Here is a 20,785-nt window from a genome sequence, read left to right as displayed (position 1 = left end):
AGGCAGAATTAATCCTTGATTTCTATTTAGGTTTTGTTTTGAACGAATAACATCCAACTGTGTTTTGTTTTGAACGAATAACATCCAACTGTTATTCGTTCAAATTGTTATTGTTCATACTGCCATTTTGTTCAGTATATACTTCAAAATTTAGTAAAAGAAACATCTGTATCAAACTCGCAAAGCTCCACAATCATAGTTACGCTAAACTATGGAAAAAAAAATGTATCAAAACACAATCAGTATTGCTAATTACTACAAAAGTAAAAGTTATATTTTTGAGAGTAGTTTCTCAACAGCCAGGCACTAAGTGGCCCTCATTGAGGTTAATGCAGTGTAATAGGACCTCAGAGCACTCTGCTTTGAATATACATTTATATTTATAAATATTTCTATGTAGCAATTTGGTGCTATTCCAAAGGAACCCATTGCAGATGTCAGTTCTGTATTATATTAATCCAGATGTATGAAGTTTAATTATTTGAATATCTACATTGAATATCCACTATGAGAAGCTGCAAGAGCATGGGACTTGATATACACGACAAGTTCTGTGATTGTGTATGATATGTCCTGATATATAGGCAGCACTAAAAGAGAAAGCTTGTCTTTGGTAAAAAGTAAGAGTTGGTATGTTTGAAAGTTAAGTAAACTGAAATTTCTTGAGAATCTTTGCATCTCTTTCAGAAGTGCCATTTGCATAAGGAATTGGAATTTTGCAAATCTTATCAATTTTGAAGAAAATGGAAAGAAATGAGTAGTAAGCTATTTTTGTTTTATAATCATTGAGAAAGGATGCTCCATTTGATAATTTCATGCTTGCTTCACACCAGAGAATTAATTTTTTTATATTTTTGAGATAGTTGGCAGAAGACTGTATATAGCATCCAGTGTAAGTTTGCAGTAGACAATAGAGCTGAGAATTGTCCTCGTGTTTTTGGCAATCATCTACAAAGGATAATGTTCCTTGTGATTCTTTTTCCATAGTAAATTTGATTCCAGGATTGTAACTCTTGATCTATGGCAAAAATATCATCAGTAGGAGAGAGAGCCCATGTCATTTCCTTCCATTTGTTTAGAGTTTATTTTAAAGTTGAATAAAACTACAATGTCAATTGGATATTCAAGGGATAAATGTTCTAAAGTGTCAGTAAAAGGAACATTAGTGAAGAAGATGATCAAGTTTTATATCTGATTTTAAAAGAGGTCTATGGTATTTTCAATAAATGAGCTTGAGTGACCCATGTGAGAATGGAGAATTTGGACAAAAATTCAGTGATTTTATAGGTTAGACTCTTGGTCTTAGAGGACAGTTTGTCTTATGCAGTTTACATAGACCATTGATCCTGTGTGGTTTAGCATGATATATTCTGAATTTTTTAATAGTAACTTGATCTAATGAAGGGATATTATTATTAACACCAGACTTCCATTAAGTCCAAAGACTCATCATGGGAGGCACATATCACCAAAAGTTTGAGTTTATTTAGCATGCATTTTTTGGTGTGTCAGCCAATAATTACAAAATTATTGTGATTATCAAGAAAATTCATTTTTCATTCATATGTTTTAGAGGCCGTAACTACATGTTATGTAGGACTTTGATTTTGAAATTGGAAAATTTTTAGTTCTGTATTTTGCGAACGTTAGATGAATTTTACAATTTCAAAGTGTAGTTTATTAGCTTTGTAATTAGAAAATTGAGAAACTTTTTGTTTAGCATTTATGGAGAAAATTCCATATCTGTTTTTTTTATTTTTTTTTTATTTTATTTTTTAAATCTACCATACACACACACCACTGCATATATAAGAGATAACCATTGTTTGTATTTAAATTCTTCCTGAAAATGTTTTGTGATAAGTAAAGCAAAATATCTGTTATTAAAATATCTGTTCTCTGTTTCTCTATTCTGTTTCATGTATTACTTTATAAGTATGCAGTGATGAATGATGAAATTCTTTCAGTGTGGGATTTGAATGGCATATCCAGGGTTAGGCATCTTCCACAGTAGCTGATAGTCCACAGAGATCCTGTGTAGTTAATACTAATGTGACTGAAGGTACAATAAATTAGTTATTAGAAATTTCTGTTTTTTTTTTTTTTTGATAATATTGTTTATTTTATTTTTATTATTATTTTTTTTTTTTATAATCAGACAACAGACTGTTCAGTTGCTCCAGAAATTTTTGAAAAGCAATATTATTGAAAATGTTAAAAATTCAGAAACAAACCAAAAAGACTTTCGTGATGATGCACACTTGTACAGGTATGTATAAAATAATGCATTTCTTTAATGTTTATTCAAGTAAAATACACATTTCCTTATAAGTTTTATAATTAATTATTATGTATTAAGTAATTGATGATATAAAAGCAGCCAAACCAGCATATGTGATTGCATTAATGATTACCATTGTAAACAATGGAAATCACTAATATCAATCAAGTTAAAAAATTATAACATTTTAATTATGAGATATTATGTACTTCTATGTTGCCAGCAATATCAGCAAGCATTGAAGCAAGAACCAGAGTGTAGTGTAATTTGTGTGATTTCATGCAGCATACGTTGACTGGTAACAAAATGCTAACTAATAACAACTGGAAGAAAAATACATTATGAAATAGTATGGATCCTGACTTTTCATAAAAATAAAATAGAAGTTTTATTAAGACCTATACACACTCTTTACCTTTAAGAGGCTGAATGTCTGTAAAAAGCAATTGATGTGCTGATATTTTAAGTACAGTACTTCTCACAGATTTCTTTTGGTGAATTAAGGAAAGCAATGTAACTGTTGATAAATGCTGCTTTACTGACTTTAAATATGTTTTGTAATAACCTGTCATTCTTCATAATGCAAGAAAGAAGTAATGGTCTGCTGTTAAATATTCTCTCTACTACTGGATGATCTAAGTATTTTTTGCTTCAATTAAATTATCTCTTTTGTTGAAAGCAGAATGGATGATAAAACAAATGTTGAACTGATAATCTAGTGCAGGAATTTTTATAACAATTTACATGCTCTGCTTAATCCATCTGCAAAGAACTGATAGTGTTGAAATTGCTTTAATTTTTCCTGGAATGCAGTTTGTAATGGATCAGTGTAATGTTATTTTTTGCTTATGTTTTTCTCATTATGAGTTTAATTTGCCGGCCTGCTTAGCTGAGTGGTTAGCGTATCCGCTCCCCAGCCAAAAGGCTGTGGGTTCGAATCCTGCCGTGGGCATGGATGTTTGGGATTGTCTGTGAAAATACTAGTGGTGGTGGCGTTAGGCAGTAGATAATGATGGTAGTTGGTGGATTGAGTGGTGGAGATGGAGAGTTGTAGGGTAGGTTCCCTCCCTCGATGATTCTTTGGGTTCTCTGCAGTAATAATAATAATTAAAATTAATTGACTTTGGCATCTTATATTTCATACAGTTTTTTGAAAAAAAGAGTGTGAGTGCAATTATTAATTTATGCTAACCATGGCTTTTGTGCATTTATTTACTACTGATATTTGAAGAGCGAGAAAGGGAAGATTGCAAGTCTCCTACCATGCTATGATAGAGGCGAACTGAGGAGGACGCTGTTAACCAATGAGGCTATATATAGATTGTCTAGATGAAATGATGTAGGATTTGTCCTTCATTTTAGAAATTATGGACTTTATAACCGTGTTATAAATAACTCTTTTAATATCCCGACATTTCGATCTTCATATTAAGATCATCATGAGCAGATACAAACATACAGGACAAGCTAAATTACATTACATACAGTAAGCTAGAGAAACACTGCATTGATCACAAGTTATTCTATTGGCATGGTGTCTAGTGAAAAAAAAAAATTAATTATTTATAAACTACATCAAGCTAAATTCTATTTATGATAACATGAATAAACATTCTTTCTTACAGATAGTTTTCTTTCAGTAACAGTGATGTCCTATTTTTAGCATTACAATTGTTATATTTGATTTAGGATCCTGGATTTTCTACAGTCCTATTTATAGTTGCTCTTAGAGAGGAAGGTTCTGTGAGTCGAATATATGCCTTCCATATGTTTGGAAACTGCCAACATTTTAAATCATAACAAAACAATAACAAGCAACTTAACAAAACACGAATTAACAGAGGTGAAATCATTAAAGTCAAATCCGAACATCGTAATAACTAGAGCTGATAAAGCAAGTGCCACCATTATTTTAAACCGAACCACTTCTGTAGAAAAAATGAATCTGCTAGTCTTGGACAATAACACATGCCAACTCGTTAACTACAATCCAACCAATAGAATAAAAAAGAAAACAGATAAACTACTTAAATCAACCACATGGCCCGAAGATACGGTCAAAAAACTATTTCTGCACTACGCTCATTCCCCAAGAATTTATGGGCTACCGAAAATACACAAAGAAAACGCACCACTCCGGCCTATAGTCGAAGGGATAGATAGCCTGAATTATCACTTAACCAAGAAATTAGCGGCAACACTCAAGGAATTGGTAGGTCATTTCCCTCTCCTATATCAAAAACACACAACACTTCATAAACATTATCAAAGACATTACATTAGAAAAAGATGATTTATTAGTCAGTTTTGATGTCTCTGCCCTCTTTATGAATGTCCCAATCAATGACACAATCCTTCTTTTACAGAACAAATTCCCTTCAGATATCACAACGCTCTTTACACATGTATTTCGTTCTGGTTATTTTGTATGGCAAAACGCTTTCTACCTACAAAAAGAAGGCACAGGCCATGGGATTACCATTATCCCCCCCATTGCTAAATTTTATATGGAACTTTTTGAGCAACTTGCTTTAGGTTCCTCTAAAACCCAAAGTCTGGCTTAGATACGTTAACAGTATTTTCGCGATCTGGTCCCATGGCCGCTAGACACATTCCTTAGCCACCTAAACAAACAACACAAATGCATACAGTTCACAATTGAGATTGAAAAACAGAACACACTTCCGTTTCTAGATACACTTATCACACGTCTTCCTTCTAGCAATCTTTCCTTCACTGTTTACCGGAAACCAACACATACTGGCCAATATATACACATAAACTCATACTACCACCGAACACAAAAACTAGGTGTCATTAATACTCTAAAAAAACAGGGCTCTGAAGATCTGCTCCAGTGAACAGGCACTGAAAGATGAATTTAAAGTTATCAGCAATACTTTTCAAAAAAAAATGGGTACAGCCAAAACACTATTAACAAAATTCTCTACAAGACCTCAATAAAAAAAACAAAGACAAACCAGACTACAATAAAACTATAACCATTCCTTACATTAAAGGGACATCAGATAAAATAAACAGAATACTACCAAAATACAACCTCAAAGTTATCTTTAAACCTCCTGCAAAATTAAAATGCTTACTCAACTCATCTAAAGACCCACTCCCTCTGCTGACCCACCTGGAGTATACCCTATTTATTGCACCTGTAACATACCATATATTGGAAAAACAGGATGCATAATTCCTATCAGACAAGAAGAACATAAACGACACATTAAATACAATTATTATTGTGAAGCTGGCCTTTCTGATTATGCCCTGAATTCCTTACATAGAATTGACTGGAAAAGCACTAGTTGTCTACATCACACCAAAACATGGTATGAACGCAAATTTAAGGAAGCCTGTGAGATTATTGCCAACCACCCCAATCTGAACAATAATGATAGTCTAAAAATCCCAAACATATAGAAGGCATATATTCGACCCACGGAACCTTCCTCTCTAAGAGCAACTATAAACAGGACTGTAGAAAATTCAGGATTCTAAATCAAAAATAACAATTCTAATGCTAAAAATAGGACATCATTGTTACTGAAAAAAAACTATCTGTAAGAAAGAATATTTATTCATGTTATCATAAATAGAATTTAGCTTGATGTAGTTTATAAATAATTATTTATTTTATTTTTATTTTTATTTTTTTCACTAGAGGTCATGGTAGTAGAATAACTTGTGATCAATGCATTGTTTCTCTAGCTTACTGTATGTAATGTAACTTAGTTTGTCCTGTACATTTGTATATGCTCCAGATGATGATCTTAATATGAAGATCTAAATGTCGGGATATTAAAAGAGTTATTTATAACACGGTTGTAAAGTCTATAATTTCTAAAATGAATGCTGATCACCGTGTAACACTAAAAGAAAGGATGTAGGATTTGTGGATCTGTGGTCTTTGTATGATGGAAATAAGGATTTGTACACTGCTGATGCATCTAAATCGATTTGCTGTTAGATGTCTAGAGAGAGCTTTGTTCACCGAGCATACGGAAGCGCAAATTCAGGGAAACTTGTGCACTTAGGGTGGAAGCAAGTGAGTTTGTGTGAAGGTACCCATTAAGCAAATGAGTGTGAGAATTACCAAGCGAGGAATCTAGTCTCTCAAGCAAAAATATTGAATAGGGTAGTCAATTCAGAAAGTAAAGATGGGTGGGAGCCCTAAAGGGATGCTACAGTTTCTATATACTAATGCCAGAAGTATCAGGAATTAGACAGAGGCATTTTTGGCATTGGTTAGTGCAACCTTGCCAAAAGTTATAGGCATTATTGAGACTTTGCTAACAGCAGATGATGTAGTTACAGGAATAGAATGTGAAGGGTTTAGTATTTTCAGAGAAGATAGATGGAGAAGGGGTACTGCTGATGATAGTGGATGAATTGCAGCCAAAAAGAATGGGAGAATGGCTGTTCATTTGAAGCAGTCTAGTGAGATTAAGGCCAGTAAGACAAAATATAGTTAGTTATTACTATAGGTCAGGGAGTTCCACAGATCTGGAATATATGCATCACCAAATTAGTACACGTACAGGTCGAGAAATTATTATTTTGGACTTCAGCTATGGAGATATAGACTGGAAGGAAGAAAGATCATATGGCAGGAAGGAAATAGAATTTATATACCTACTGAGAGATAATTACTTAAGGCAGCATGTGATGGAGGGAACTAGGAGTGGTATAGTATTGGACCTGGTCATAGAATCAAAATATCCATAACCTAGGTGACCACATTGCCTCCGTTTGGCAAAAGTGACCATGCAGTCTTGGGAGATTGTAAAACATGAGCAATATTCTGTCAAGAAGGGGTATATGTGGAACTATAAGGCATGTGATTATGACAAGCTTAGGAAGAAGCTTAAATATGTTCCATGGCATAAAACACTGAAGGGTAAGGATGTTAGTAGTATGGACGAGTAATATCATTAAGCACAAGCTGCAGAAGAAGTAAATACTGTGGAGAAACATAAAGAAACATAAACAAAAAAAAAATAAAGAGAACAAAGAGTTCTTTCATTATGTGGCAAGTAAGAGGAAGAATGACTATGGAAGATTAACCTTAATGAGTGATGATGGTCACAAGGAGACATATGCAGATAAAATAGTTGAGTTACTGAGTGACCACTTTGCAAGGCTATATCATCTTAGCAAGGTTAAACATATGTGATAGACACGGATGTGCGAACAGAGGTGGATGAATCGGAGGTTCTTAGGATATTGCAGAATCTCAATGTAAATGTAGCTGTGGGATTAGATGGAATATCTTTTAGGATTTTGCAAGATTATATGCAAGGGAACTGGCAGTGCCTCTGCCCTTTAATTTGTCCCAGCTCTGGTAGAGTCTCTAAAGAGCAGAAAGAGGACAAAATAATTACCTTGCATAAGACAGGTTCTAAGACCTCAGTAGCAAATTATAGACCAATCAGTATCTCAGTTATGGTGGTAAAAGTGCTAGAAAAATTGGTCAAAAAGAGAATTCAAGAATGGATAGATAAATATATGATACTGTATGAGGTTCAACATGGCTTTGTGAAGGGTCAGTCATGCTTTCGTAAATTATTAACTCTTTGTAATAGAGTTACAGCACAGATGGATAAAGGAAATGGCTACACAATGATTTTGCTGGATTTTCCAAAGGCATTTGACAGAATACTGCATAGAACTCTGTTACATAAATTAGAACAGATGCAGATGGACATGACACTTCTTATGTTTATAAGAGGATGGTTGTTGGACAGATATCAAAAAGTGGTATATGGAGGGGCAGAATTGAGGCAAAAATAGGTGAACTAGTGGTGTGGTGCAAAGTTCAGTGCTGGGACCATTGCTGTTTAATTTGTACATAAATGATATAGGAAATATTCAGTTGTCTGCTGATGATGTGAAATTAGGTAGAGTAATAGTTAATCAAAGTGATATGGAGAGCTTGCATAGGGTGTCAGAATGGACAAAAGAAATAATGGGTGTCGTTTTAATGTGGAGAAATGTAAACTTATGCATTTTGGGAAAAACTGATTACAAATCATTTATCATATTGATGGCATTTTACTCCAGGATATACATGAAGCTAGAGATTTAATGGTGGGTAGACAGAGAGTTAAAGTTTAGAGAACATATTGCTAAAGTTGTTAGGGTAGCCCATAAGATTACTTGGCTATTGAAGAACACATTAACATGTAGAGATAAGGAAGTTATTATTCTGCTTTATAAGGCCTTGATATGCCCACATCAGGATTATTGTGCTCAAGTCTGGTCACCTGAGTTTCTTGTTTGACTAATTGTTCATTTCCTGTTCTGTTTGTGGCCATACACTTAGTTCTGCTCATATCTAATGTCAACTTCCTTTGTAATATTTTCATTTTTATTATGATTCTGCCATTGATGTTAACTGCTCACTTTCCTAATTTTTCTTAGAACTTTCATACCTGTGGTGTTTCTATCAAAGACCATTTTTTATTTCTAATCCAATTCCATAATCCATAAGTTAAAACTTTGTTAAATTAAACACTTTCTGTAATATTTCTGTAGTGTTTTGTAGTATTTCTCTCATATTCCATATAAATTAATTCAGCTAGTTCCTACCATATGAGCTTTGCTCATCCGATTATTTATTTTCATATTTAATTGCTATCTTGAGTGCAAAATATTGTGCCTAAATGGCTGAAATGTTTGTTCTCTATTGAAAATGCTGTTGGTGTTTTTCAAGTTCCTGCCTATTTTCAGTTTTCTCTTTTGAAATCCAGTACAAGTCTTCAGAACCATGACTAAACTGAATAACTGCTGTAACAATTTTAGTGAATGTCTTCACCAAAATTGGTGATATATTAGTGAAAATTAGTGAAAAAACTGCCATAACAATTTTGGTAAAAATGTTCACTAAAATTGTTACAGCAGTTATTGTTTAGTTACAGTCCTGAAGACTTATACTGGATTTATTTAGAAGCATATTAGTTAAATATTAGTGAAAAAACTGCCATAACAATTTTGGTAAAAACATTCACTAAAATTGTTACTGCAGTTATTGTTTAGTTACAGTCCTGAAGACTTATACTGGATTTATTTAGAAGCATATTAGTTAAATATTAGTGAAAAAACTGCCATAACAATTTTGGTAAAAACATTCACTAAAATTGTTATTGCAGTTATTGTTTAGTTACAGTCCTGAAGACTTATACTGGATTTATTTAAAAGTATAATATCAACAGAATAATATAAAGAGCTGAGTTTAAATATCTTCAGTTTTGATGTCAGATTTAATAATATTTTATTTCATAATGTGATCCATGTAAAACAATGAAAAATGATGGGGATTAGGGTGATCCTTTTCTTATACTTGATTTTGCATGGCACTGTCTTTCTTCAATTCTAGCAGCAGACTTACAGCTTAAGTATAAGCCATATATATATTTAGGGTTACCAAATGTCTTACTTTAGGAGGATATGTCCTACAATTTGATCTTTGGTCCTCCATCCTCTCGCCTTTTGAACAAAAAACGGTACATGTCCTTTTATAGTTTTGAATTTTAACCTTCAGTTTTATATGAAGTGGAATCCAGTATCTGTTCAGTGAAATGGCTGTTTTGGGCATGTACGAGTCACTTTCCAATGGAATGGCTGCATTTTTGCTTAGCATCAATGTGCATGTTGCTTTTCAAAAATAAAGTAGTTTCATTATAGAACTTATGTAAAATAGATATGTTAGCTTCATCTTTAAGCAAAGTAAAAAAGTGCGGTAGTCTTTCTTTTTGCAGTAGTCTTACTTTCATGAACAACTAAATTAATTTCAACATGGGTTAATGTTGCATGTAAAATGTTCATTTCAGGTTTGTATTTGATCGAATTGAGGCACAAAAGGACAAAAAAGATTTGTGTTTAGTTGAAAGCATTCTACCAGGTACATTAAAATCAGAATTATTATTGTTCATAAGTTACTCGTAAAATAATTTAATTAACCCAAAATATTTATTTTTGTAGAATCAAAATGAGTAAGAGAAAATGTAGATTGAACAAATATCTTCAAAACATCTTTAAAATGTTTTAAAGCTACGAAAAAGAATGATAAAGTATTTTGTCCAACTTACAATCAAACTGTAAATATTGCTTATAAAGGCAAGACAGCTTTACAACATCTGGATACTGATTGCCATAAGAGAAATATTACATTAGCTGGATGCAGTTCGAAAATTGATAAATTTATTATACCACACAATTCCAAATTAGATAAGGTTGCGGCTGCTGAATTTACACAGGCCTTGCATCATTTGAGCTTTAAATCTATAGATTATACAAAGAAATTGAACTCAAAAATCTTGAATGAATCACAGATAGCAGTGTGAATTTCTTCAGCAAGAACAAAGACAGAAGCTTTCAAAGCAGTTTTGGAACCCTCGTTAGAAAAGATTTTAGAAAACTTTAAAAAATATTCTGTTTATAGGAATTGCAACAGATGGTAGCACCCATAAAGATATGAAAATACTTCTGGTTATAATTCATTATTTTAATCACAAAACTTTTGGGATTGAACATAAACTTGTTGAAATGACATCAGTGTTGAATGAAAAGGCAGCTACCATTAAGGAATTATTAGCAAATACAGCAAGAAAAATTAATTGTACACAGAAGTGTATTGATTTTGGTGGTAATGACTGCAACACAAATTTTCGATTGCGTGCACATGTTAGGAAAAATAATGCATTTGCATTACTACGAGAAAATATTAAACATTTAGAAGGCAGCTGCTGTACAATGCATATTGTAAATAATTATATCCAACTTGCTGTAGACTCTTCTACAATTTATATAGAGAGCATTCTTGTCAAGATTTATAGTCATTTTTCTACTTACAATGTCCAAGTTGAAAAGGTGAAAGAAGTTTGTTCTTTTGTCAAAGTCAATTAAAATGTTATTACTTGAGTATTGAGAAACCTATGGTCATGATTAAATCATTCTTTGAAAACCCATTAAACGAAACATACCTAATATTTATACATTTGTTAGCCTACAGTTGTCACCAAAGCTTTTTAAAAATGGAAAAAGTCTAATTGTGTTATAGAAACAATGCCTATTTTGGAAGAAATTTCTGATATTTTACAAGTTAGATTAGAAAGTTTCTCCTACTGACAGTGAATAATATTCTCCATAAATATGCTGAATTGGAGAGAAAGAATGCAAAATTTAAAAAGAAATTGCTTGCATATCAGACTGGATTGGACTATCTGAATTTGTGGACTGTTTAATTTTTGCTATTCAAAATTTTTAATTGGATGTCACTTTAAAAAATCCCTTTTTGTGATTATATTAAAAACTATTGAATATCTTAATGAAAGGGAAATAACAATTAAAAATTCAAAGTGTGTGAATCAATATGGTAATTTAAAAATTATTTGTAGCAGAATTCTAATTTAAATGAACAATGAGTAAATGAGAAATTGTTTGGGTATTTTCTAGCAATACACAATCCGGAACAACATTCAGAATTAGTTTATTAGAATCACAGTGGTCAGACGAACCAAACGGAATGTTGATTGAAACTGAAAAGTTTAGTGATGATAAAATTAAACTTTTGCAATTTTATGAAGATATCTTAAATAATAAGCAGTTACTTAAAAGAGTTGGTACATCAGAAAAATATGATTTTATTAAAAAAAAAATGTAAACAGCAACTCTCATTAATATATTCAGATTTTTTTATTATGTAAGGTTAGGGTAAGAGTAAAATAATTAAACATACATTTTATACAAAGGAAATATGGAAAAGGAAATAAATAAAATGTTATTCATATATTGTAATAATGTAATTGACATGATTAAAATTTTAGTTTAAAAAATTGTTTGTTTTTTTTTACTTGTGTTCTCCTTTGTTAACATTTTCTACAGAAATTGTCTTCCTTTTGTGACTAATATTTGGTAACCCTAATCACAACTGTACATATGGAACTCTTGGCTTTGCATCAGATTCTCTAGTAATTCATTATGCAGCACATGCTCCCTTCTCAGATGTATATACACATCTTTTATAATGGAACCATAAATATAAATCCTTTATTGCTTTTTTGTGATGAAAAATGAGATTTAAAGCCGAAACCTCCATCTTTCATCATTTCTACTACTGATTTGTAGACTTAAAAGTGATTAGAATACAGCAGACATCTGCTTTTATCTCATATTTGCAATGCCAACAATATATTATTGTAGGAAATATGAGTTTTGTGGATGATTCTTTTTTTCTGAGTTGTGGAGCTAAAACCCAGGTTTATTTACTTGAGGAAAACTTTACTTATCAAAGATCAACCAACTTGGAACTGGAGGGTGTGGGGGGGGAGACTTAGAAAAAAATCCTGAAATTGGTGACTAGAATAAAACCCACTAGTCTTTCCTGTGCTAATTTAGCATAATGTAAGTTAACATGAGGATGTTCAGGCACTTTTGTTTTTGTCTCCAGTAGTTCAGTATTATGACTCTGTACTGACAGTGATATACATCTGAAACTACAAAGTTGAAGACATTGTAGTTAAATATAAAATGTTGCTGACAAAGGGCAACTGTAGAGTAATTATGAATATTATTATTATTATACAAACACCTTCTGTTGTCAAGACTCATCAAGAGAGGCTGTAGTAAGATGCATTCTAACAGAGATAATGTTTATCTCCTCATCTTAAATTGGTTCAATGTTTTGGCACTCACCATCTCTTTTGGCAATAAATTCCACTCACCAACCATTTTCCATGCAAAAAAAAAAGTCATGCTGCACTCTCTTATGCACCACACCTTTATACAATTTTCAAGAATGATCTCTTGTTTCTATCTCCTCTCCTCCTTCAACCTTTTGAAAAATATCCTCGGTATCTATTTAATAAGCACCCCTTAGCAATTTATATGTCTCAATCATATCACCCTTCTTCTGCCTATTGACTAGCGTTTGTAATCTACATTCTCTCAACCTGTCTTCATAGTCAGTATTCCACAATCCTGAAAATTCTTTTGTTATTCATCTCTGAACTTTTTCCACTGCTTGCTTCTTACCTAGAAACACTGGTGACCAAATCAGTGCGCAGTAATTCAGATGTGATCTAATCAAAGCCTTCTACAGTGGGATGACTGCATCCTTATCTCTACTTGTCAGTGTTCTTAGTATACTGGCATTCCTTTATGCTGTTTTTATTATTTTTGCAGTATGTCCCTTGAACTTTATCCACCAATATCCCAAGATCACACGCTTCCTCCACCTCTAATACAATATTTCCAATATGATATGCAGCTTTACTTTTTTGAGATCCAAAATGCAAAACCTTACATTTACTAGTGTTAAATTGACATCCTCATTTGTCTGCCCACACATCCACTTTATTCAAATCACTCTGAAGCACCAGTACATCTGCATCATTCCTAATAACTTTTCCCAGCTTAGCATCATCTGCAAACAGCTGAATATCAGCTTGTAGACACTTGCAATATCATTAACAAACAAATTGAACAGCAGTGGTCCTAGAACAGAACCCTGTGGGACTTCACTGGTAACTCTCCTCTTGAGAAACATGCCACCTCTATACCCAACCACTTGATATCGATTAGAAGCCAGTCTGCTAGCCAATCAATCAATTGATTTGCCAGTCCCATTTCCCTTAACTTACCGTATTTTCCGGTGTATAAGAAGCACCCAAGAAATTTAATACAATTTTCTGGAAAAAACCTAAACTTTAAAGTATGATTTTAAAAAAAAAAATGGAAAAATAATAGGTAATTTTTAATAGTAAACTGACCTTTCAGAAACCTGCAAAACCCATGTCACTGACATCTGACTCTTCTCTATCATCATTAATTTCTTCTCTTTTTTCTTCCTCTTGCTCTTCATCATCTTGTAAGAAATGATCTTCACTTCCATCAAGGGCGTTGCTAATTCCACATTTCAAGAAAGATTTAACAATAGTTTGTTCATTCATTTTTGACCAAGATGTCTTAACCCACTCGCACACTTGAGAGATTGATGGCTGTTTCAGGACACCCTTTGGTGTTAGCTGATGTACACCGGCATTCATCATCCACTTGTTCCACTTTTCACTCATAAAGACTTGAAAGGGTTTGTTTAAAGATACATCAAGTGGCTGCAGCTGTGATGTAAGTCCTCCTAGTATGACAGCCAATTCAGTATTGCACTCTTGGAATTTTTGTTTGATTGAATCCTTCAGATGATCCTGGAACTGATCAAATACAAGAAGAGCTTTCTGCTTTAGTAATGCGCCATTCCTTCTTTTCCATACTTTATCTATCCACACTTTCATCCATCCAACCTTTTTCATGCACATGTACAATCAGTCCTGTTGGTATTTTTTCTTTAGGCAGAGTCTTCCGCTTAAAAATTATCATTGGCGGCAGCTTCGTACCATCAGCACAACATGCAAGAACTACAGTGTAGTGTGTTTTTTCGTGTCCACTGGTTTTGATTGTAATGCTTTTCTCAGCTACAGTTCTATTTGAGGGAACTTCAAAGGTTAGGGGCGTTTCATCTATATTGGCTATCTGTCCCATTTCAAAATTGTAATTTTTTCGATGTTGAATCACATATTTATGAAAAGAAATAATTTTGTCTTCATATTCTTTTGGCATTTTTGACTGATTTTTGTTTTTGTATGCATACAAAGTCCACTGCGTTTCATGAAACGGTAACACCATGATGCACCACCTTTAAAATCTTCAATGTTACGCTCACAGGCTACTTTGACTGCATGTGTACGAATCATTTATGTTGAAATGGCAATGCCATTTTGCTGATTTTCTTGCACCCATTTCAAAACTTCGGTCTCTAGTTCTGGCAACTTCGCAATTTTTCCACATTCCGCGCGCTTTTCATTATGCAAATTGTACAAAATCTCCTGACCACGCCAAGTTCTAATCATTTTTTCTGTAGGCAGAGGTCCAAAATGTCTTTCAGCTTCCCTATTCCCGTGTTCTTCCGCATATTTTACAACCTGCAGTTTGTAACTTGAAGTATATGAATGTCGCCTGTTTTTTTCCATCACTAAAATCTACAGGGAAATATCAAACTGAACACAAAATATCTCAACACGTCAACTCAGTACTGATAGACATCGGTAACTGATTACTTGGATAAGATATTATGAAACTTGAATAGGGACTCCCCTTCTTAGCCAATGACGCGCTAGAAGTCACGTGAAGGTCACGCATCAATTTGATTGCACCATTAACCACCTACAAAGATCTTGGAACATAAAAGGGAGTGCGTATGACTTTGAAAAGAGGAAACAATCTTTACCTTCATTATATAAGATGCACCCCATTTTTAAGATGAATTTTTAAGGTAAAAAAGTGCGTCTTATACACCGGAAAATACGGTATATACCAGTTTATTATGTGGTAACCTGTCAAATGCCTTTGTAAAATCCAGAAGTATCACTATTCATGAATCACCCCTATCCAGAATGGTAGCCACCTTATTATAGAATGTAAGCAAATTTGTAAAACAAGACCTCTCTTTAACAAACCCATGCTGACTTCTATAGAAAAAAAATTCTTCTATACAGAATTTTTTTCCTTTTCCATCCCATCTTGTATTTTTTTCCTAACCAATTTCTCCAAGATATTAACAACCACTCCAGAAATGCAAACTGGTCTGTAATTTGAAACATCCGTTTTGCTTCCACCTTTATGCAATGGAACAATTTTGTCCTCTTTTCACTCATTAGGGATTGTTGACAACACTAGACTTTCATTAACAGCTGAGTTAATGGAAGTGTCAGTCCTTAGAGCATTCTTTCATAACATGTGGTGAAATTCCATCTAGTCCAATAGCCTTATTCACATCAATATGACTTAAGCAATCATAGACTTCTACCTCGTTGACCTTCAAAGAACGAGGTTGAAGTATTGAATGCAAGAGATTACAATGGAAAAATAAAGAATTTCTGATCAAACATAATATATGAAATCTTTCCTTAGGCCCTGACCAGATTACAATTTTGTCTTCCATTATTGCATTTAAATTAAATGTAGATAGATTTGTGAACAATGACAGGCTCTCGGATGGAGTATGTCAGTGCTTCCCAAACTGTGGGCTGCTGCCCCCTTGGGGCCGTGAAATAATGAAAACAAATTTCAAATGTTTAATTTTTTTTTTAAAAAACATATTTAATTTTTATTATTTCTTTTTTGTTCTTTTTATATTTTAATGGAAAAAATCGCACATTGGTGTTGGTTAACAAATTTTGCTTGCGTATTTTAGTGATTAATGAATATTAGTAAATATATGCTTATTCATATAACTTTCATTTCAAAGGTATTGATAAGCAACACAAAAAAGATTACAAACCAAAATCTTGAATATAAATTGTATTGAATATAAATACAATAAATATTACAATAATATGTCTGTATTAAGATTTTTTTTTTTTCGATGGGGAGCTGTGAAATATTTTAATTTTTCCAGAGGCGGCCTTGTCATCCATAAGTTTGGGAAGCACTGGAGTATGTAACTGACACAGAAGTTCTTGATATGTATGGGTAAGACCTATGTGTGTTTTAAATAAAGAAGCCAGCTACTTACACAACCAACTGGTGGTTGGTAAATTAATCTTATCTGTTAGATACGAAGGCATGTTTTATTTATGAATTTCTGGATGAAGACTGTTTCAACTTAACAGTTTCAACTTAACTTTTTTCAACTCAACTGCTTCATGATTCCAAGCTTTTAAAACTTGGGATGATCTTGAAACTGTTAAGTTCCTCTAGACAAGGTGTCCATCTTCTTGATGAGATCATTCATGACAATGTGCATGAACTGGTCAGCCTTGAAGAAAGGTTTCATGTATTATATTTGATAAGAAATTCTTTATTTTGCCATTGTAATCCCTTACATTCAATATTCATAATTACTCTACAGCTGCCCTTTATCAGAAATATTTGTATTCATTTTTCTTCACTGTCTTCGGTAATCTTTTTGTATTAGTGATATTTGTTCAGGATGCTGTATTCACTCTAACTTTTACTGCCTGTGGTATGTCATGTACCACATGCAGAGTACGTGGTAAGGACTATGAGATCAGAAACACCAGATGGGCCATAAATCCTGACTGTGTTATTCATCTATTCAGCAGCATTAAGTGAAATGGGACAGCTCTGTCTTACTTTTACATGCACCTACCTTGAGTGCTGCAAAATAAAATAAAATAAAAGGAAATTTTAAGAATATCAATCAACAATCTTTATTGCACATATTTATCACAGCCATGCAATAATGAACAATGCTATGAGATATGAGGTGCATCTCTTACAGCCTACAATTAAACAGTATTCTCAGACTTTGATATAAGCAAATTTTTTGTTAGTTAAGTGAAATAGTCTAGTTCATTGTGCTATTTAGATATTTTCACCTGGTTTAGGTGAAAACTCAAAAGAAGTTTAGGTATATATTACTGTAACACAAATTCCATGGAAATGAATTGCAAGAACATTGTCATTTATTCATAATGTTTGAGTTCATGTGAATGTAAAAAAGTATGAGTAAATGACAGTGTTCTTGCAATTCATTTCCATGGAATTTGTGTTACAGTAATATACACCTAAACCTCTTTTTACACGATAGATACGTTCCTAAAAATTATGCATAAAAAGAACTACTGACTCCATAGAAAAAGTGAAGATCGGTTCCAAACCTGAAATATAAGGAAAAAAACAAACATTAAATTCGTTAGGATCATAAGATTTTTATTTACATTTCATGGAGAACACACATACATATAATGAATTTTAATAACTTTAAAAAAAACATATTCATTTCAGTTGTTTGCTAAGGATTCTATAAAAAAAATTATGTTATTCGCTATCAGTTTCTGACAATAAACGTAAAAGTTTTCGTGAGACTGTAATATCACTAGAACTACTAGATATGGTATTATCGTCATCGACTTCCGCCTCAACTTGTGGAATTCTTCTTGTCATGTCTTGAACAAAAGTACCACTGGTTGTTTCAGTAGTTTTAGGCATGAACTCAGTTAATTGCTGTGTTGATGCTTTAGATAAGTTGTGATATAATTCTCTGTATGAAGACATTAACAACTTAAGCTCATAAGAAAACTTCCCAGCACGTTCTTCATTTGGATCATGTCGCGCAAAATAATTGCCTAAATTACTGGCCAGTTTAAGACCTTTAATTATATCAGCAGTAAAAGTAGGATGATCATTATCATTAACTTCTTCGCTTTCAGGAGTCTTAGAAACAATCTCCACTATTTTGTCTTCGCTAAGAGGTTTATAAATTAACAATTTTTCAATATCTGATGACGTAAGAATCATCGAATCCTTCTCCGCCAATTTTACATGCCAAACTTATTATATTGGGGAATTCTGCAGCATGATTGAAGGGAACAGGAGCATTCTCTTTAACACATGCAGGCGAAATAGCTTTCCAGCATGCATGCATTCATAGTTTCTGGTCTCAATTCAGATAACGATAATTGAACCCCACACATCCATAACTGACAGTGTTTCATCATCATTTAGCTTGTTCAAAACATACTGAAATGTTCGTCTGACATAATATATTTTAAAAGTCGCAATTATACCCTGATCTAGAGGTTGTAGCAGTGATGTGGTATTGGGCAGCAGAAAAAAAAATTGCACATTTGGGTGTTCTATGGCAGGATGACCGGGTGCATTATCAAGAATCAAAAGCACTTTAAATTCAAGACCCTTGTCATTCAAATAGTATCTAACTTCTGGCACAAAATGTTTGTGGAGCATTGAAAATATCAATGGTCACCCAAGCTTTTTTTTTGTTGGCCATCCAACGAACTGGCAATTTTTTGAAAATCGACCCCTTTCATTGGCTGTGGTCTTAATGATCGATTTATGAGCAGTGGTTGTAACATTAAAGCGTTCGAACAAAATAGGAGTGTTATGTGATCCTTTGAACCCACCAACAGTTTTTTGCATTTTTGATACGTAAGTTCTGTTTGGCATTTTTTTCCAGCAAAGGCCGGTTTCATCTATATTCCAAACTTGTTCACAAGTGTAACCTCCATCTTCAATTATTTTAGCAAGTTTTTGTGGAAATGCTTTAGCAGCTGTTTCATCAGCAGAAGCCATTTCACGTTTAATTTTTATATTATGAAGAGCATGTTTTTTAATAAACTTAGCCAGCCAACCATTGCTTGCATGGATTTCATATTTTTTCCTCAATTGAGATGAAGTATCTGGTTGCAGTTTTTTAATCTGTTCATAAAATCTCAATGCTGATTGCTTAATGGAATTTCCATCGACTGGCATTCTTTTTTGTACATCATCTTCTATCCACATCACTAAAGCTTTTTCGGCCTTTTTTAGAACATCTCTTGTGTATGATGATAATTTCGCACTCGATTTTGTACCAGAACATACCACTTTTCTAATAGCCTCTTCATTTTTCTTTATAGATCTGACAGTTGATTCATGGACTCCAAAATGCTTACCCACAGCCGTCGCACCTTCCCCGGTTTGAAGATGATCTGCAATTTGAATTTTTATATCCAAGGAAACTGCTTTCCTTTTTTTTTTGGTTATCGGCAACATCATGTGAGGGCTAGAATTCGTGTATAGAGGCTTAAGTGCTGTGAAGACATAATGTTGGAGGTTTAATGGATTTTTTACAACACTCAGAAAGGATTAAAAAGAATTTAATACTTCCTACACACACAGGCAGATACATTCACAAACTCTCACACCACCACCCCTCTCAACAATATGGCATTATTAAAACTCTTATCAAGAGAGCCCACAATCTTTGTTCCAGTGGAACTGCCATTACTACTGAGCTTAACTACGTACACAACACTTTCCTCTCCAATGGCTACAGCAATCACAGTATCAAAAGAAAATTAGTTCCTCTCCCATTTCCGGTCCTTCTCATCAACAAGAATTTAAAAATGCCTTCACCATACCCTACATCCATGGCACATCCGAAAAAATAGCCAAGATTCTAAAAAAGTACAACCTACACACAGCATATAAACCCCACCGCAAACTTGCTACCCTTATCCGTTCTACAAAAGATCAGCTCCTTCCTCTCTCTCTGCCTGGAGTTTACAAAGTACCCTGTTCCTGTAAGCTGGCGTACTTCGGACAGACAGGCAGATCAGCATCCATCCGCTTAGAGGAACACAAGTCTTACATCTGTAAACAACTATGGTCATTCAGGCTTGGCTGACCATGTCTTGGACACCACCCACAGAGTATCATGGAAGCAAACCACCATGCTCCATCACAGCAAATTCAAGAAAGAGAGACTATTCCTAGAAGCAGCAGCAGCAGCTCTTAGAAATGAACCAAATCTTAATAAATACGGTTGCATTAAGCTTCTGAAAATTTAGGAAACACTCATCACCAGAGATCCTACTTTATATTCCAGGCCACTAAAGTCCTATCTAGGTGGAGCACCCTCTAAGTGCGCTCCACCTAGATAGGACTTTAGTGTCACCCACATGGTTGGGCTTA

At 33.6% G+C, this 20,785-nt stretch overlaps 1 protein-coding gene across 1 annotated transcript in view; it reads left to right on the top strand.

Annotated features, from left to right (window-relative positions):
* LOC150101174 (DEP domain-containing protein 1B-like) overlaps positions 1-20,785 on the top strand; it is a 171,005-nt gene that overhangs the window by 23,273 nt on the left and 126,947 nt on the right. The window contains exon 3 of the mRNA XM_090401267.1: positions 2,159-2,269. Coding sequence (XP_090257393.1) covers positions 2,159-2,269 — 111 coding nt within the window. The remainder of the gene's footprint in view (positions 1-2,158; positions 2,270-20,785) is intronic.

Source organism: Typopeltis vanoorti, chromosome 12 (assembly GCF_054136105.1).
Source record: "Typopeltis vanoorti isolate ZY-2024b chromosome 12, IOZ_Tvanoo_1.0, whole genome shotgun sequence".
Taxonomy (NCBI): domain Eukaryota; kingdom Metazoa; phylum Arthropoda; class Arachnida; order Uropygi; family Thelyphonidae; genus Typopeltis; species Typopeltis vanoorti.
The sequence above is the reverse complement of the archived record's forward strand: the minus strand, read 5'-3'. Positions and strand labels throughout refer to the sequence as shown.